Source organism: Culex quinquefasciatus, chromosome 3 (genome assembly GCF_015732765.1).
Source record: "Culex quinquefasciatus strain JHB chromosome 3, VPISU_Cqui_1.0_pri_paternal, whole genome shotgun sequence".
NCBI classification, from domain to species: Eukaryota; Metazoa; Arthropoda; class Insecta; order Diptera; family Culicidae; genus Culex; species Culex quinquefasciatus.
Window position 1 is genome coordinate 147,271,739 of NC_051863.1, and position 19,695 is coordinate 147,291,433.

At 36.3% G+C, this 19,695-nt stretch overlaps 1 protein-coding gene across 1 annotated transcript; it reads right to left on the reverse strand.

The window, feature by feature from the left end:
• Positions 1–9,778: 9,778 nt before the first annotated feature.
• Positions 9,779–19,444, reverse strand: LOC6036408 (probable inactive tRNA-specific adenosine deaminase-like protein 3). The gene is made up of 2 exons (XM_001846409.2): positions 19,052–19,444; positions 9,779–11,071 (listed from the first exon to the last, which is right to left on the reverse strand). The coding sequence occupies exon 2, from the start codon at positions 10,935–10,937 to the stop codon at positions 9,804–9,806; it is 1,134 nt and encodes a 377-aa protein (XP_001846461.2). The 5' UTR covers positions 10,938–11,071; positions 19,052–19,444; the 3' UTR covers positions 9,779–9,803.
• Positions 19,445–19,695: the final 251 nt, after the last annotated feature.

The following is a 19,695-nucleotide window of genomic DNA, read 5'->3' on the forward strand; positions in this document are numbered from 1 at the left end:
ATTGTTAAAATATCATGCGTCTCCTCCCGAATAACAGCTTCAAACACGTTTCGTGGAGGCGCGTTATGGTTTGTTTTCCTTTGGGCCGTCTGCGCAAAAATGGTCATTTTCAGAAGCTAATAAGTTTTCAGCTGAAAATCCTGAAAATATGGTGTCGAAAGTTGTTCTAAATTTAATGAAGGTCCTACATCTGAGAATTGATAAAAATTGGACGACTTTTGCGCCCTCCATAGTTGCTTTTCTCCATACATTTTGACGATTTTTCCCATACAAAATTCAAGCGATGAGAGGGAGGGGTTCCCGTGGTTAGCATGAGCCCAAATATGGAATTGAGCCTAGTAATGGGTCAATCTTTGATTTCAGGGGGTTGCCTCGAGAAAGTCCGGATTTGGATCACCCTATTGTATATGCGTTAATCCTTTCCGTTCTTTATCAGTCTGCTGGCCGAGCGGGCTAAGCGTCAGTCCTTACTGTTGGTTCTGGGTTTGAATCCCGTAGATTGCAATTTTTTTTGTGTGTGTAGAAAATCAGTTCATGCAGTGTGTAATACTAAGCGTATTTTTTGACAAAGGTGATAAACAAGCTTTTGCATGCGATTTTATCATCGTTTTTTTTTTTTTTGCTGCGTTGTTGGGCTTTACAAATGGGTTAAGCCAAGGCTAGTCTTGCCCCAAAGGTTCTGGCAGAGCTTTCATATCTCGCGAGCACCCTACTAGACATATGTTATGCTCCATCATCGTGGGGAGTAAAGTAGTTCCGTCACACATCCACTAAAATCAAATCAATACCTCAATACATTCGCTCCATTCGGACTTCGTGCGACGACTTTGCAAAACTTCGGTCCAGCTGTTCACGTGTTGGTAGCGTGTCCTCCGCCGATGGACCAAACCTTACGCACGGTCTTTCGAGCTTAATTCAACAACCCATACACCGATATAAAGTGGCCGAGTGTGTGTTTGTTTTTTGAGTTGGGGACCCATTTTAACCTCATACAGTCATTAGGAGTAGAAAAATAACAAATCACCCAACAGTAGCAGCATTGCCAGCAGCAAATGTGTCAAATGCTTATCATGCGTAACAAAGGGGCTCCATATTTCGCAAAAATAAGAGAAGCATACACGTTAATGAAGAATTCATTATGCTGTGGGTGCGAATTGGTTTGAGCACGCATTTCACAGTGCGTGATGGAGGAATCTCAGCCAAGCAAATGCAAACACCGGAGGAGGCAAATATAGATTGACACCTTATCTGAGACTAACAATTTTATCATGATTTCCGCTAAACTAGACATGAGAAAAATATTTAAAGCTTCGCGTATTTTTGTGACTTTATCAAAGAAAATTTCACAATTGTTGCACCCCGGACTACGAAGCAACTTTTATCGTGCAAATCCATATAAAGCAATTCCAGCTCAAATCAGGAGAGTTTTGGTAGTTTTGTACCCGGCCCCCTCCGATTTCAATAAAACCCTGTAGACATGTTATCCTAGGTTTATATAAGCCATATTTGTGTATATGGAGCCAGTTTCACTCGAAAATGACATTTGATATGGGGTAAGTTATTTAAATATTTTTGTGTTTCGCAATTTAAAAATAACTGTATCTAGAAGATCAAAGACAAATTTGTAGAAAATTTACTGGCTTTCTTAAAAAAAATACACTGAAAGAAAAATACACGCAACTTCGATGATATTTTTTCAATATTGAAATTTAAAATTAAAATTTTGAGATGATGGCACGATTTTTTTTCGCTTAAAAATTTTGGAGGAAATTGCCCAAGATGCTACAAAAAGACTCACAAAAATGCAGAATGATTTGTCTCTCCTAAAAAAAATACAAAAATCATTTTCCATTTTGCCTTCCTCACTGAGGTAAGGCTATAATCCTGCTCTAAACATGAACTTTTAATTAAAAGCTCAAAGACCCACCTTCATGTATACCCTGGAGATGGAGCCACACGTTGCCGTCGTTTCAGGGCTATTTGCAAAGATGGTTTCCGATGTTGATATATATCACACATTTATTTTATATTTATATACTTTTGTTGATAGAAATCACAACTATTGTACTATGTAAAATTCTCGGGTGAGTTTTCAAAAAGCCGTAAGAGCCACTGTGACCTCTGACACTAATTTTCGTTTTTCTCGAAAATTAAACAAAATTTCATTTATTTCAAGTATGGGACACTTGAAGGACGTGTAGATGAACAATCTCGAGCATTTTTGATATTGGTTTTTCGTAAGTATTTCGAATACCGATGCAAAAAGGACTTTGTTTACCAATGGCTTTTACGGCTTTTTGAAAACTAATCCGAGAATTGCAAGATATTGATTTTTTTTATTTGCATCTCAATATTCTTGTTTGTAAAATCTGCTTTGAACAGGTTTTAATCTTTTTGATACGTCGTTAGCTTAGGTAGAAATTCATAAAGCACAGCAACGCTTACACAAAACAGCAAGAGAGGCCTCTTCTAGGCATTGTGATTTTTTTCGTTTTTTTTCAAAGTGGGTGTTAGGTTAGGATTTGGTATTTTGATAAATTAGTTTTGTTGCAAGGCACTCAGAATAGTTAGTATTTTTTTGTAACTTTAGGTTGTTTAATAGTTCCAAACTCCATCTGTGTGTAAGTGAGTTAAGTAATGCTTTCAGAATCTCTGATTTCAATTTATGTGGTATGCTAACCATTCGGAATAGTCAAAAAAATCCATAGAGTCTCGATCAATCAGTAATGAAATGATATCGGACAAAATTCGTTAATCTGTTGAACTAACGGTTTTCGGATTATGGTTGTATCGACCATTGTTGCGAATCGAGGATCTACTGGAGTTTTGACGATCAAATGGAGCCTAACATTTCAAAGGGACACATGGTTTTTGTGAACAGGGATGCATCTCTCTCACTCAAATGACAGTTTACATAATGTATGATAGGGATACACTCTTGTTTGCAGAGCTTCTGTGCCCTAATGAAATGGAAGGCACGAAATCCGTAATAACAGTTCAATGGAGCGCATCTGCATTTGTGGACAGACAGTCTATCCCTTTCGATCAAGTGACAGTTCACGTCAAGTAAGAGGGGGATAGACTGCTTGTTTACAAATGCAGATTCGCCCTATTGAACTGTTACTACGGAAATAGTCGTCTTAACAACGAGTGTTCAACTTGTAAAGTATGAGCTGTTCAGTTATGTTTATTGGGTTAAAACAAGGTAAAGGAATGTTTGAAATACATCATAGGTGTCCTTTGTATAAATCTCCGATTATTTAGATTTTCTTATTTAATTAACTAATAATTCAATTTCTTCCGGGCCTTTTTACTTTGAATCATAATTTCAGATTTCCTTTATTCAGTGTTAAACTTAGATTAACGTAACTGCTTAAGTCATCCAAGTTCTTACTACTCACACCTACACTAATTTTCTTTCACCTTCCCCCTCCTGATCCTCTATATCTTCCGGTGGTGTTCATTTGGTATGCAATACTAGTTCGGCCACTACCCTATTTTCCACAAGAAACCGGACTTGGACTGACTTGAGGCCGCGTCCCCCACCTTGCTCCGTAAAACGAAAACGAAAACGAAAGACCCACCTTCATGTATACTAGGGTGTTTCATCCAAACAAAAAAGTTCTCAGAATCAGGCAAACCGAGGTTCCCCTAGTAGAGGATACCCATAGGGACTCTCATGCCAAATATCAGCCCATTTGGTTGAGAATTGGCCTGTCCCCAGCGGTTTAAAGTTTACATGGAAATTACTATGGGATTTTTGTGCTTTTCGTTCAATCGTTCCTACAGGTCTAGGGACCACATGGATTCACTCGGAATAAAGACAGGTGTGTAGGGGATGGTCCAACGAACAAATTCCAGAAGGAATTAGGGTTGTCCATTCTGTCCCCAAGGTGCGCATTGGATCGACGTCCGGTGTCTCCAGAATCAACGATTCACCCTTCAACTGTACGCATTGTCCTTAGTATGCTATGACGGCTAGCTGAAAATTACGGCGCCCCATGGCAGACGGTGAACATGTGGGGAAGCACCGATTGCATTATTATAACAAAATCATCATGTTACGTTATTTGGAATAGTTCAAATTGTTACAGGAACATCAAAAATTATAATTTTATTACTTTAAAGTATGTTTGTGAGCCAAAACTTGAGTGTATGCTCTGCCACGTGTTCACCGTCTGCCATGGGGCGTCGTAATTTTCAGCTAGCCGTCATAGCATACTAAGGACAATGCGTACATTTGAAGGGTGAATCGTTGATTCTGGAGACACCGGACGTCGATCCAATGCGCACCTTGGGGACAGAATGGACAACCCTAATTCCTTCTGGAATTTGTTCGTTGGACCATCCCCTACACACCTGTCTTTATTCCGAGTGAATCCATGTTGTCCCCAGACCTGTAGGAACGATTGAACTAAAAGCACAAAAATCCCATAGTAATTCCCATGTAAACTTTAAACCGCTGGGGACAGGCCAATTCTCAACCAAATGGGCTGATATTTGGCATGAGAGTCCCTATGGGTATCCTCTACTAGGGGAACCTCGGTTTGCCTGATTCTGAGAACTTTTTTGTTTGGATGAAACACCCTAATGTATACATATCGACTCAGAATCGAAAACTGAACAAATGTCTGTGTGTATGTATGTATGTGACCAAAATTCTCACTGAGTTTTCTCAGCACTGGCTGAACCGATTTTGATCAAACCGGTTGCATTCGACTTGGTTCATGGTCCCATACATCGCTATTGAATTGTTTGAAGTTTCGATAACTAGTCCAAAAGTTATGTATAATCACATATATCCGGATCTCATTTATATGCATGTAAACGATGTCCGGATCCATCATCCGACCCATCGTTGGTTAGGTAATCGAAAGACCTTTTCAACGAGTCCACAACATTGAAGATCTGGCAACCCTGTCTCGAGTTCTGACCACTTAAGTGATATTTATGTACTTTTTTGAAGCCGGATCTCAATTAAATGTATGTTAACGATGTCCGAATCCATCATACGACACATCGTTGGTTAGGTAATCGAAAGACCTTTCCAACGAGTCCACAACATTGAAGATCTGGCAACCCTGTTTCGAGTTATGATCAATCAAGTGATATTTATGTACATTTTTGAAGCCGGATCTCAATTAAATGTATGTAAACGATGTCCGGATCCATTATCCGACACATCGTTGGTTAGGCAATCGAAAGACCGTTCCAAAGAGCCCATAACATTGAAGATCTGGCAACCCTGTCTCGAGTTATGACCACTTAAGTGATATTTATGTACTTTTTTGAAGCCGGATCTCACTTAAATGTATGTAAACGATGTCCGGATCCATCATTCGACACATCGTTGGCTAGGTAATCGAGATACCTTACCAACGAGTCCAAAGATTGAAGATCTGACAACCCTGTCTCGAGTTATGACCACTTAACTGATATTTATGTACTCTGTTGAAGCCGGATCTCACTTAAATGTATGTAAACGATGTTTGGATTCATCATCCGACACATCGTTGGTTAGGTAATCAAAAACCCTTTCCAACGAGTCCACAACATTGATGATTTGGCAACCCTGTCTCGAGTTATGACCACTTAAGTTATATCTGTGTACTTATTTTTCTGGATCTAAAAAAATAGCTGGCAAACCACTTATATTAAAAATGAGGAAGGCATCCACCACATAGGTGGATTAAGTTAGTTTTTTTTAAATGGTCTGAACTTAAAAAAATCAAAAACCGATGGTTTGTTGGCCATTTTTATATGACAGACATGATTTTTCACTCTCGTAAATATTTTTACCGAAAATCTCCCATAAGTTTGTCTTTGACCAGCTTAGAAATGATTGTTGAATTTAATAAAACTTTCTCTCTTTTTTAAGTTGCACATTATACTTTGGAAACATAACAAATTGAACATTTTCCAAGATTTCTTCACTTTCCTCCTTTAAGTCAACAGTAAAACCGGTACCCACCTTAAAAGCCTGCCTGTCTGGGTCCGCACACATTGTAAGGCATCCGCGGCCCCCGGTCACTTCGGCCGCGCGCGAGGTTGCAAAAATGGCAAGAAATATTCTTCTTTGCGCCACCACCCGACCGCCAGAGGCATTCCGACGCCATGTGTTGGTGAAACTTCGAACATCGAAGCCCGAGATACAGTGCGAAAACTAAATTGTGACCAGGTGTGATAAGACAGAAATCAGCAAAATGAAAAATTGATTTATTATTTTCACCATTATGATTTATAATTTTTGTCTATTTTTTTCAAAAAACATCATTTAGATTTTTTCTACATATAGGGGAACAGCATCTAATTCAAGCGTACCTCTAATGTTGTCATATCAGCACTTTGGCATTCGATCACAGCTCATTAAAAGCGTTTTCAACTGAAATCGAGTGATAAATAACAAGCAAGTTTCTATTAAAATTTTAGCAAAATTAAATGTTTAAATAGTAAAAATCTGCAAATTGGATGGAATTAATTGCCAGTGCTTAACCTGCCAAATATACGAAAATTTCCTCTACCTATAATAAATCAACCCAATTCAGTGACTCTCACTTCAAAATGTTTCTAAAAAGATTATGCTTAGATGATTTCGAAACATACTGTACCAGAAATATAGCTGACAACCGTCTGACATTGGAAAGTAGACGTTACCAATCATCACCGTAACAATGCAAAATTTGAGTAAATTGAAAAAAAAATCGGCTGAACTCAGTGCTCAAAACTATCAATCCCTCCGAATAAAACTCATTCCAGTTAATTGAGATGCTTAATCATTCCATTTTTTCAAAGTCACCCCAACAGACTGCAATTCACAATATGCAGAAACCCCCAGAAAACCAGTTACCCAAACAAGCAGGCAGAGTGTGTTGTTGTGGTTTTAATAATGTCAGCCGCAGTTTTCTGCACGTGATTCGCTGACGTACCCGTCAGCAATTCTAGAGATTTTTTGAAAAGGTCCAATAAGCTATTTTCTTTCATATGTTTATAGGACCTAGTAAAAAAAAGTCTAGAATTTATGATAAAAATTTGTTTGGAAATCTATCTAATCAACGTTTGATTTTTTTTTTAAACAACGCCAACCTCGAAGAGCCTGTACAGAACGCTCAAAACTTCAATATTAGGGCATCTTCAGCGCAGAGATTAAATTTATAAAAAAAAAATAAGGTAGACATTAAAGAATTCTTAAAATTATTCAAATTGTCAACTTCCTCAATAAAAATAAAAATTACATTCACACTAAAACTCCATTGGTTTGAGATCCATTGTTGTCAAACGATCGTTGTCACTTTTTATGGCACCCTCTTTACACAGAGCTCACACTTACTATCAAGCGTTTGGTTGGATAGTAAGTGTGAGTACAGTGTAAAAAGTGACAGTTCGTCTCTATTTAGTTTGGCTTTGTCAAACCAACGGGGTTCAAACTAAAAAGTGTCAAATGAAAAAGTGATCAACCAGAGCTAAGCTAATTTCAAAAATATTATAAGGCTTTCTAGTCACAAATTTACCAACACATTGAAAGTATGTTTACATGACAGCTGGACGTTTGTTTGCATCAGGTTTCCTATCTCTTTCTAGCAAAAGTTTTTTGTCAGGCGACTTCTAGCTGGTTCTTTTGACTGGCTGCCCGATATGTCAGACAACATACTTCGCAGGGCTGTGACAGCTACAGCTCGATCATTGTTTGCATCAGGACACTGTGACGAGGAGTTCGTCATTTTTGAGTTAAATTATATTTTTTTCACTGGGCCTAGATAGCCTTATATTTAAATTTCAATCAAACAATACATTAAAATCAAACAACATTTCAATAAATAAAAGGTGTTTTACGTTAGTCCAGTTGTTTTGCAATTATTATGTTATCAAAAACCCTAAGTATAAATTTAAGAACTTTAAAATCAGTTTTTTTATGTTAACAATCAACAGTATTATTTTAATAAAATGCAACACAACATGTGAATAAAAAAATGAAGTGAGAAATACTTTTTTTTTCATTATATTAAAAAAAAGTTCAAATATTTACGAGCTTTCACAAAAATATTTTAAGGAAAACTTTCAAGAAAATAAAAGTGCAAAAAACAGAAAATAAAACTTAATACAAAGTCATTTTTCTGATTTTTATTTGTTTGTACGGTTGGGTTCATTTAATAATATTTTAAATACTAGTAACATTATTATGTAAAGTCTGTGCCGCAAAAAAAGATGTTTATTCTGGCCTTCTGTCACATTTTTCGCTAATTTTGCCTTCCCCACTTCACTGCCGTTTTACGGCGATATGATGTATACGCCATTGAGGTGATTTTGCTGTAGACACGATTTTATGTTTTTATTCATTTTTTCAATTTAAAATGACTAATTTGAGGTCTGCTCTGTAGAAACTGTTAAAAAGTACAATAAAAATGTGGCCCCTACAAAATTTCTTGTTTTTTTCCTATTCCTATAGTATTGAATTTGACTTCTATCTATTCTCAATGTATACATACATCATGATGAGTAAAATTGGCGTATACATCATTGTTTGTTTGCTTAATAAAATGGGCCCCAGAGCAGTTTTTTGAAAAATTCTTTCGTCAGGAGGTAGCTTTTAAGATTCTTTATCAGACTGTACAATAAAATTGAAAATGTCCAAAATGGCGTATACATCATATCGCCGTAAAACGGCAGTTCACTGAGGAAAGACTTAAAAATCATTAAAAAAAATAAATTTTTGATTTGACCACCTAGACCCACCTTCACGGATACATATCAACTCAGAATCAAATTGTGAGCAAATGTCTGTGTATCCCATGATCAAAAAAATTGCACCGGATTATCTCGGCACTGGCTCAACCGATTCTGTCAGTTTTGGTATCATTCGATCCATCTTGGGGTCCCATAAGTCGCTATTGAAAATTATAGAGTTTAGTTTAGTACTTCAAAAGTTATGATAAAAAAACGATTTTAACAATAGTCCGAAAGATTGTAAATATCAGAACAGCTAAATTTGCAAAGTTGAACGAAACATCATGTAAATGACTGATATTTAATGTTATGATTAACCAAAAAACATTAAAATCACATCAATGTGTCGAAGTATTTCTTTTCTCTTCGAAAAGAACAAAGAACAATTAATTGGGTTTTCTGTGAGAATATACAAATATTTTAATGAGATATTTATACAATTAATGTAAAATATGTGGGAAAATTTAGTGCTTCAACGCTATCTATGTTAAACTGGGGCGATTAGAAACGTCAAGGAGAAGTAGTCGTGAACAGTCGTTTTCAGTTTTTATCATTGTGTTATTTGACACAAAAAAAAACAGCAAATAGGCCAAGATAAAATTTATTTGCGTTCTGTGATGAGAGTGCCACATTCTAAATTGACCATCGTTTAAGTCGCCACAAGAAAACAATAACGTTCAATAACCGTTCCCAGCTTTGCGCGATCGAAACTATGAATGTATGGAAACCCCGAACATGTTCCCAACAACAACACCAACGACAGCTTCAAGACAGTATACATTAATTTAAAAATGCAATAAAATAAACGATGATCGACGAGCAAGCAAGCAGAATTAAAAAACGTGGCCCGTGACCCGCACAATTGACCCCAATTGGGTGCCGCGCCGCGCCGTTTGCTGGAAGCTACGTTTTGCGAATCGATTATTAGAACAAAATGTGTGTTATAGTTTTGCGGAGTATGGTCACAAACAGAGCAATAAAAATTTAATATTATTTTTTTATGAATTGGTTTTTTTAAGGGAAGTTTTTCGAATATGGAACCAGTGGCAAAATGATAGACAATTGAGTGCAGTAGTTATATTTCACAAAATTTGAAATGCTTCGTAGTGGTGATTCAGTCCTGTTATGCAATGAACTTTCGTGATGGAGCCCAGCGCGCCTCGGCTTGTTTTGCGATGGAAGAACACGCGGCGCACCCGGCTGTGTGTGAGTGCCATCGCACACATTATGCACGGTTCGTGAGTTAGATACACGTCGTACCCGGTACAGAGATAAGGTCCGTACTTTGCCAGGTTATCATCGTGGGTTGGCAGCTCGTCAAGCTTAACTTCAGCAGCAGATTTAATCGGCTCAGCTCCAAAGCGGATGTCGGTAAATTTCCCTGTCAGCAATCGGATGTAATCTGGTTCTATTCCTCCAAGAATGTAGCCCTTTTCTACCTCTAGATCATGCTGAAAACTACGATGCCAAACGCCACCCTCCTGTGAGACGGCGACGTTGTCGATCAGAACCATTGGACAGTGCATTATCGGATGTTTTTCACTTTTGTCAACCCCGATGGCGGCGATTCGTTTGAGCTTTGGATTAACACATATCCCAAAAGGTTTACCCTCGTGGTTCTGCGCTAAAAAGAGAGCCGCGGACATGATCTGCTGGTGAAACCTCCGTTCAGTCTCGTTGAAGACGGTGTTCTTGAAGAGATTCTCCACATATTTATTCGGATGGAACTTGCAAGGCCAATGACCGTTGGCCTCCTCGTACTGCCATCTCAACCTCGGCGCATCCTTAGCTACCTTACGAACAGTCAAGTCGGTGTACAAACTTTCTACCAGCTCCTCGTCCAGCTTCTTCGACTTGAAATATTTCTCCAGCCCTTCCCCAACCCCCGAATCGTGCTCCATAAATCCTTCACACTCCAGCAGCTTCACGAGCTCGGTCGTTTCCGCGAGAATAATTTGGCCATCACGCCCAACGCGCTTCAAATGCTGCAGTCGGGCCGGAATCGGCAGGCAGCCGCCCAGCGCCGAAATTAGCTTCGATATGTGACGCAGGTCGGCAATACGGCCAACATAAACGTCTATCAGCTTAACAGCCTCCGTGAACTCGTCTGCCATGACGGACTCTATCAAGGTTAAGTCCTCCTTCCGATCTTCTTCCTCCGCGGGCATTATTCTGGCTCGCTTGGGGTTCGACGACTGTCCTAGATTGTCGGCCATGCTGCCTTTGACTTGCGAATATGTTATCAAGCCTGCGCGCGATTATTTTGGAAAATGTCGACGACGATGTTGTTTGCCTTGGGGCGAGTTTATCAGCAGCGGACCAGTATTTGGGACAACTCGTCTCTTCAAATCTGCAAATAAACACAACATGATGGTGGAATAAACACCCCAATCGGAAACATTATTTACCTGAAAATGGTGGAAAATGTCGGGAAAGACGGCATAGAGTTGAGCTGGATACTAAATTGTTAAAATAAAAAACTTACATTCAATGGGACGGACTTGCCTCGAGCGGCAGTAAGAAAAAATCAATTTCAAACATAAGTTCTAGACAAATTATTTGCTTATTTGTCATTTGTTATTTCTAGTTGCTGTGCCGGAAAATTGAGTTTGATATGACACCTTTATGGGGTCCATCCTATAAACAAACCTAATTAAGCCACTACGCGGCCCTTAAGGATCCACTACACTCGAACATTTTTTGCTTCGACTTTTTTACGGAAAATGTCATAACTCTGAATAGAAAATAGAATAGCTATTTTAGCAAGTTTTTTTTTTTTGCTTTTTGGAGAAACTATTGAAACAATCAAATCATTTTTTTTTTAATTAGGTCTTGTTAACTTTGCGTAACATTTCTACAGGACCAAAAAGTGGAACTCTAACTGTTTTCGATACAGAGTTATGACAATTTCCGTACAAAAGTCGAAGCAAAAAATGTTCGCGTGTAGTGGATTCTTAATAACATAAAGATACTTTAAAACAGAGTAACTTTGATAGCCTTTGATAGGCTTGAGATTTTTTCGCAAATTGAAGAGTTCAAGAACAGTTCTCTACAAAATCGGCCGATTTCGACCATTTTTATTTTTTTTATATGGCTCATACTTTGTGGGGCCTTCCCTATCACCAAAGAAGCCCTTTTGTGTCATTGGTTCACCCATACAAATCTCCATATAATTTTGGCAGCTGTTCATACACAAATAGTTCGTAAATATTCGAAAATCTGTAACTTTTCAAGGAAATTTTTGATTGATTTGGTTTCTTCGCCAAAGTTGTACACAGTAAAAAAAATCATGAAAATATTACATCTGGGAAGGGGTACATCTTTTATGTCAGAAAAAATGACCAAAGTCGAAGGGAGGGGGGGGGGGGATTAAAAATATATAAAAATTGAAATTACAAGCCTAGATTTCAACATTTGGAAGTGTTTTAAAATGCATTTTACAGGCGTACAGTTGCTTTCCAATCATTAGTATTAAAATATCGAAGTATTGACGGATTTTTTTCGCAAAAAAAAAACTTTTTGTAGGACTGTACATTGGTATTTCACGAAAATTTAAAATGTTTTCAAAGGAAACATGCTTAATATGATTACAAACGCGGGAAAATGCATTTTAAGTGGTTTTCAGTTGATTAAACTTTGATTCATTGAAATTTTTAAGTTTTTCGAAAAAAAAAATTTGTTTGCCCCCTGATCATTCAGGCCAACCTTGAAGGGGGGGGGGTTCTTTTTCTTTTATCCGCTGTATCTCTCTTCAATGTTTCTTAGAAGAAATTGTAGGACATTTTCTGAACCTTTCGAAAAAAAAATATTTTCGGGAATGGACAATCATGAACACTATTTAAAAAATAAAAAATCCTGAATTTTTCTGACAAATTTAACTTTGAATGGCTATATTTTGAAAACGGTGCACTTAACCAAAAAAATTGTAAAGTACTTTTAGATTTCAAATACGATTTTAAGTAAAAAAAAACTAACTTAATCCACCTATGTGGTTGGAGCCTTCCTCACTTATTACCAACAATTGCTGATATGATGGAATTGTACAAAAATTTCATCTATTTTTAAGATCCAGAATAAAAAAGTACATAAATATCACTTAAGTGGCCAAACCTCGAGACAGGGTTGCCAGATCATCAATGTTTTAAACTTGTTGGAAAGGTCTTTTGATAACCTAACCAACGATGGGTTGAATGGTGGATCCGGACATAGTTTACATACATTTAAGTGAGATCCGGCTTCAAAAAAGTTCATAAATGTCACTTAAGTGGCCATATCTCGAGACAGGGTTGCCAGATCTTCAATGTTTTGGCCTCGTTGGAAAGGTCTTTTGATAACCTAACCAACGATGGGTCGGATGATGGACCCGGACAAAGTTTACATACATTTAAGTGAGATCCGGATATATGTGAAAACACATTTTTATACATAACTTTTGAACTACTTATCGAAACTTCAATCTGTATAAAACTCGATCTATGGGACCCTAAACCAAGTCGAATGCAACAGGTTCGGGTCAAATCGGTTCAGCCAGTGCCGAGAAACATGAGCTAGTTTGTTGGTCACATACATACATACACACACACATACACACACACATACACACAGACATTTGTTCAGTTTTCGATTCTGAGTCGATATGTATACATGAAGGTGGGTCTACGACGTTTTTATACAAAGTTCATTTTTAGAGCAGGATTATAGCCTTACCTCAGTGAGGAAGGCAAAAATGAGGTCAAAAAATTTAAGTACTAGATTTCAATTTTTACAAAAATCATTATTTAAACAAATCATAACTAGTCGGCAAAATTTTTGTACATACTTCAAATGGTTTAAAAAATGCGGGTTTTTTCTCTAAAATAATTAAAAATTTCAAAAATTTAAAAATACGGATTTTGGGAAATTTTATTTATGTGAAAGTTAGTTCAAAAATCACATTTTTTTCCATGTGCCTATTATTTCTGAATATTTCTCATCAATTCCTACTTCTTTGCCTACTTGATCTTCGAAAAGTCACAGATTTTCAAATATTGACGTTACATTTTTGTATGAACAGCTGCCAACATTGTATAGAGACTTTTATGGAAAGGCCCCCACAATGTTTGAGCCAAATCAAAAAATATATGTAAAATCCATTTCCGGGTTTGGTGGAGAATTGCTCTATTGTAGAATTTGTTAAACATCGAAATGTTTCCAAAATCTTCAACCTTTTTTCCAATTTTAACAACAATTTTGTCGATTTTGAAAACATTTGCAGCGAAAAAAATGTTAATTTTCGAAACAGTGCGATTTGTTTTGGAATTCAACAACATAGAGTTACCGGATTAACTTACAGGATTTCTATTCGTGTAGAAAGTTGTGTTTGATTTTCGTGATCATACAAACCTCGTCACGAAAAATGCCACCGGGGGTGACTGGGATAGAACTCAGGCCAACTAGGGTGGGATGCAACCATGTTTAACGAATTATAATTAAGTGGTATGGAATACTTTTCATCTAAGATTTATTATTGTAAAAAAGCAGAAAAATACAGTTCAGACTCGATTATGTGAAGGCCATGGACAAATGTCACTGCGAATCGTAAACGGGTTAGTACCTTCCAGGCATTTGTAAAGGTTGTCCCTTCTGTTTGTTATGAAATTAAGTCCATTAAATCAAATGTGATAGTTTACAACAAAATATAAAGTTTTAAATGTTAAGAATAACCATTCACGCTGAAACGACCACGAATCGTTAAAAATCAAACTCAGTCATCATATGCACATTCCAAGTGCAGTAGTAGGTAACACACGCTACGTTAATTATTGTAAAAATGGTGCATTGATAAGTGTTGACGAGGTAGAAAAAAAAAAAGTAATATGGGTGAGTGAACATGCAAATACGCGGTCGATGGTTAAACTTGCTTTCATCGCATCCGAGAGAGCCACACTGCCTGCTCTAAAGTCGTCAAGCCGGTGTGTTGGCAACAGAGAAAAACATTGAAATATCCAGTTCGTGCCGGATATATTTGATTGAAACTGACGCACAGCGGTAAACTTGGGGAGACTCTCTTCCAACGATCGCGACGCACCTTTCGATCGTTGCTGTTACTTGATCCAGGCTGACATTGCCCAGAAATGGTCAGCCATGCGATAAGAATTAGTGCGTTAAACCACCGTCCAAGAGGAGGCGAAGAAAGAGGTGCCCCTCACGTGATCTTGACGGGACGGCACCAAAGAGAACAAGAATAAGGCCAATCGAGGGATCATGGCCGAAGCTAGACTCTGAATGTTAATGAACGTGGACCGGTTTCGATTAATTTCAATTGAAATGGATTTGTTTGGAATAGTTATTGATTGAAATTTTGAGTACAACATTTTTAATTATGTCATGGGATATGGACAAACAACACATGCATGAGAATTATTTACTACCGTCAAAACAAAAAAAAAAAAAACAAACAATCCGTAGTTCTTGCGGTATCTATTGCATGTTTCTGATCATACTATCGTCACTGGTTAGTAAAATAACGAGAAATTTGTCATGAAATCAGCCGATTTGGCAAGATTTCAATATTTATATTTTTTGGTTTGATATAAATAAGGTCACAGATTAAAAGCGAGAAAATTAAAAATTACGAAAAAAAACTCTTTTCTGGAGTTTTTGTTTTTTTTTTTTAAATAGGTCCAATAAACCAAATTTTCAGTTTTTGCTTTTTGAGTGTTTTTAATACCCCTGACTCAAGGCGGTTTCAAAAACACCCAAAAAGCAAAAACTGAAAATTTGATTTATTGGAATTTTTCAAAAAAAAAAACTCCAGATTATCCTTAGTTCCACAGACTGTAAGTGTTAGTTTTTATAAGAAACTTTCTAAAAATCGAACTTCGGATTATTTAAACTTCGGATAATCGATTCTGGGCTGTATTTAAAATTATGCTACATGACTGATCACGAATTCTTAAAAATATTGTTTTTGAAAAAAATATTAAATTTGTCTATAACTGTATATTTAAGGTTACCAACTGTACGGATTTTCGACCCCCTACGCTGATTTTCATTCGGCCGGATTTTTGTAAGGGTTTTTACGTATATTACGGATTTGTACGGAATTTAGTGATGACAATAATACCTTTTGAACGATTTTTTTCTTTTGCCAATTTTTATTTCATTGACTGTTTGTTTTTAAAGAACGATTTTCCGGGTTTTGGTTTAGCAAGAGTTGGTAGCCTTATGTATATAATCATGCAAAAATAATTAAAAAAAACTCTTTAATTTAAATTCAATTTTAGGGTCTAATAACTTACTTTCTTACTTAATCACTAATTGCTTAAACCAATGTTTCAATTTTGCATTGCATGTCAGCCACTTATAAGTTACTTTGAAACAATTTGTTTAATGCCGCGTATAATCGTATGCGGGTGTCTACAGATTGCACTCTCTGTTGTGTAAAAATAATAATTTATGCTGTAGTTTTAATATGAGCAATTCTCGCTGAAACCGTCCCACTAGATGCACATGTTCTCAAATCGTTACGGCAATGTTCTCATTCGATTCAGCGCTCCAAAAAACCATTAAAACAACCTTCGAACCAATGAAAATGTCAGCCGTTAGCCACCTGTAAATAAAAACTTGTATTGAACTATGGATTTTTTCGAAAAAATGCCCTAATTTGCAGAAATGATATCTCCCAAAATACATTACCAAACATCAAAAAGTTATATATCGTTGGAAAGGTAATCGCAAGGGCTTTCTATCGCACTTTAAAAAACATTTCAAAACATATTTTTTCAAGGGTAATTTTAAGGGTTTTTGAGAAACTTTCTCATAATTTTGAATTTTGACCGTGTTCGCAACCACTTATCATTACGCAACCATTTTCATTCGAAAGATTGGAAGATTTTGCATAAAATCAACTTGAGAAAAGTAGTGTAATGAAATAGTTTTCGTATAGTTATTAACGGATGAAAGAAATTGGTAAAATTTCAGTTAAAAATAACCAAAGCTCAGACTTCAGAAATGAACCTAATTTACAGTCAAAACAAAGCAGGATTGTATTTGAGCCGAATGTACAGTCATCTGAGGCAAATCTGGATATATAGGATGAATAGGGACAGCTATATCAACTATACTTTCACTCATCACATCATATTTTTACATTGTTTATGTAAAAACATACATAAACAAACAAGTTTCTAAATTTTAAGCTTTTAAGTACTTTGAAACGAATGTCCTTACTAAGACTGTAGTCTCGATTCGCCACATTTCACTGAAGTAATATTTTATGTACAGAATTTGTTTTGGGAAATGGTACCAAATGGTACCCTTATCACTTGCTTTCAAAACGTAGTACTAGAATTCACCTAAAATTGCTTTTATGTCGAGAACCAGGCAATCACCCTAAAATAAAAAATAAGTGCGTAGCTTTTAACTTTTTTTTTGTTTTAATTTCAGTTATTTTTTCATTCAGTTTTCAATTGGGGGCAGTTTTTAATCTCAAATTAAGGTAAATTTTTCGTAAATTGACTTGTGTCTGATGAAAGGGCGTAGTCCAATTTGGACGAAAATCGAGTTTTTTGCTTGTTTCTACACAGAAAAAAAATGTGAATTTACTCGACACGGAAAAAATGAATCACATGTAAACTCAGTTGATTTAAACTTGAGATTCGACGTAAACAGTTGAATCACACGTAAATTCATGTTTTTACGAATAATTTGTTGCAAATTTACATCAAATTGCATTTAAATTTAAATGTTTAATGACGTGCAAAAGTGTTACATCATAAATGATGTAACATTCGGAAATATTTTTTTGTGTGTATGGTATCAACAGCCCCATATAATTTTAACTTGATAAAAAAATATTGATTTGAACTTTGCACTTTTTTGTCCACGATTGAGGTTATACAAATAATGCAGATCTTCCCAAAACAAATTCTGTACATAAAATATTACTTCAGTGAAATGTGGCGAATCGAGACTACAGTCTTAGTAAGGACATTAGTTTTCGGAGTACTTAATTGCATAAAATTTAGAAACTTGTTTGTTTATGTATGTTTTTACATAAACAATGTAAAAATATGATGTGATGAGTGAAAGTATAGTTGATATAGCTGTCCCTATTCATCCTATATATCCAGATTTGCCTCAGATGACTGTACATTCGGCTCAAATACAATCCTGCTTTGTTTTGACTGTAAATTAGGTTCATTTCTGAAGTCTGAGCTTTGGTTATTTTTAACTGAAATTTTACCAATTTCTTTCATCCGTTAATAACTATACGAAAACTATTTCATTACACTACTTTTCTCAAGTTGATTTTATGCAAAATCTTCCAATCTTTCGAATGAAAATGGTTGCGTAATGATAAGTGGTTGCGAACACGGTCAAAATTCAAAATTATGAGTAAGTTTCTCAAAAACCCTTAAAATTACCCTTGAAAAAATAATGTTTGAAATGTTTTTCAAAGTGCGATAGAAAGCCCTGGCGATTACCTTTCCAACGATATATAACTTTTTGATGTTTGGTAATGTATTTTGGAAGATATCATTTCTCCAAATTAGGGCATTTTTTCGAAAAAATCCATAGTTCAATACAAGTTTTTATTTACAGGTGGCTAACGGCTGACATTTTCATTGGTTCGAAGGTTGTTTTAATGGTTTTTTGGTGCGCTGAATCGAATGAGAACATTGCCGTAACGATTTGAGAACATGTGCATCTAGTGGGACGGTTTCAGCGAGAATTGCTCATATACCTGTTTTGTGAAATATGCAAACAATTCAAGTGATAAATCTTTTTTTTTTTTTTTCAATGTATATGTATCAAAATAGAAAAAAGTTTTCCCACACTTCGATACTGATAATTCTTAAGTGGAGTGATTAAGTTATTAACCACTGCAATTGACATGTTTGACATAAGACAGATTAACAATTTCTCAAACACAAAGAAGCGCAATCAAATTATAGATAATCAACACACAAGCATGATATTATTCCGTGAAAAACATATGTTTCTACCAGCAGTTTTCAAGTGATGTTACACAGCCAAACACATTAGTAACACCAAATGCGAACCAAATCTATAATTTACACCAACATGCTGAAAAAGGTTTTCATCCACACAAGCAGCAACAAGTAAGCTAGTGTGGTGTTCAATACAAAATATGTTGCTTACACACTTTACTCAGACGTCAAATTATGGGATTGCGTTGTGTAGGAAAATACAACGTATTTAAAAAGAAGATTTGATTGTAAAATTACTTGAACCACTAAATACCATCAACTTAATGTCAAAAAATGTCCCGCCAAAATCTAAAGTATTCCATCAAAATGGTCAGTCGCCGATAAGGTTTGCTTACCCAATCATTCATAATTGTTTTTGTCGCGTCGTCTTCCCTCGGGGGGTGATCTAACCAAGTGAAGTTCGATGGCTGGCGGAGATGATGTCAATCGTGATGGGACACCAAACTAACAACGCGATTGGTCAGCGTTCGGATAGATCATTCACACCACCTTCCTAACCAACACCAACTGCGGCGGAACCAATTCGAGGGCAATTTGCGCCAATTCTACACACTAAAATGCCTCTAAGGGCCTAGGGGGGGAGAGAGTTGTTGCGAATTTTGGACCTCTCGATGGCTGGCCTATCACTGTGCACTTTTGTGTTGAAAGATTATTTTTATCAATGGGGAGAATGACAGCTGACGGATCCCGTTTTTACGCATTTGCTTTCCACTTTTGTGCGACCGGAGTTGAGGTGGTGTTTGTGAGATACGAGCGGGCAATTTTGTCGACACCAGAGTTGCCACTTTCATGAATACGCTTTATTCCAAAATTATTTTGAATTAATCTTAATTTAAAAAAATACATTTATGGAATTTTTGATTTTGTTTTGCTTGAAGTTCTAACAAACAAACTAAATATTTTATATTTCCAAAAAACAAAAAAAAATAAATTTGTTTACTGGACCTTTTCAGAAAGCTTAAGATGAATGAAATTTTAA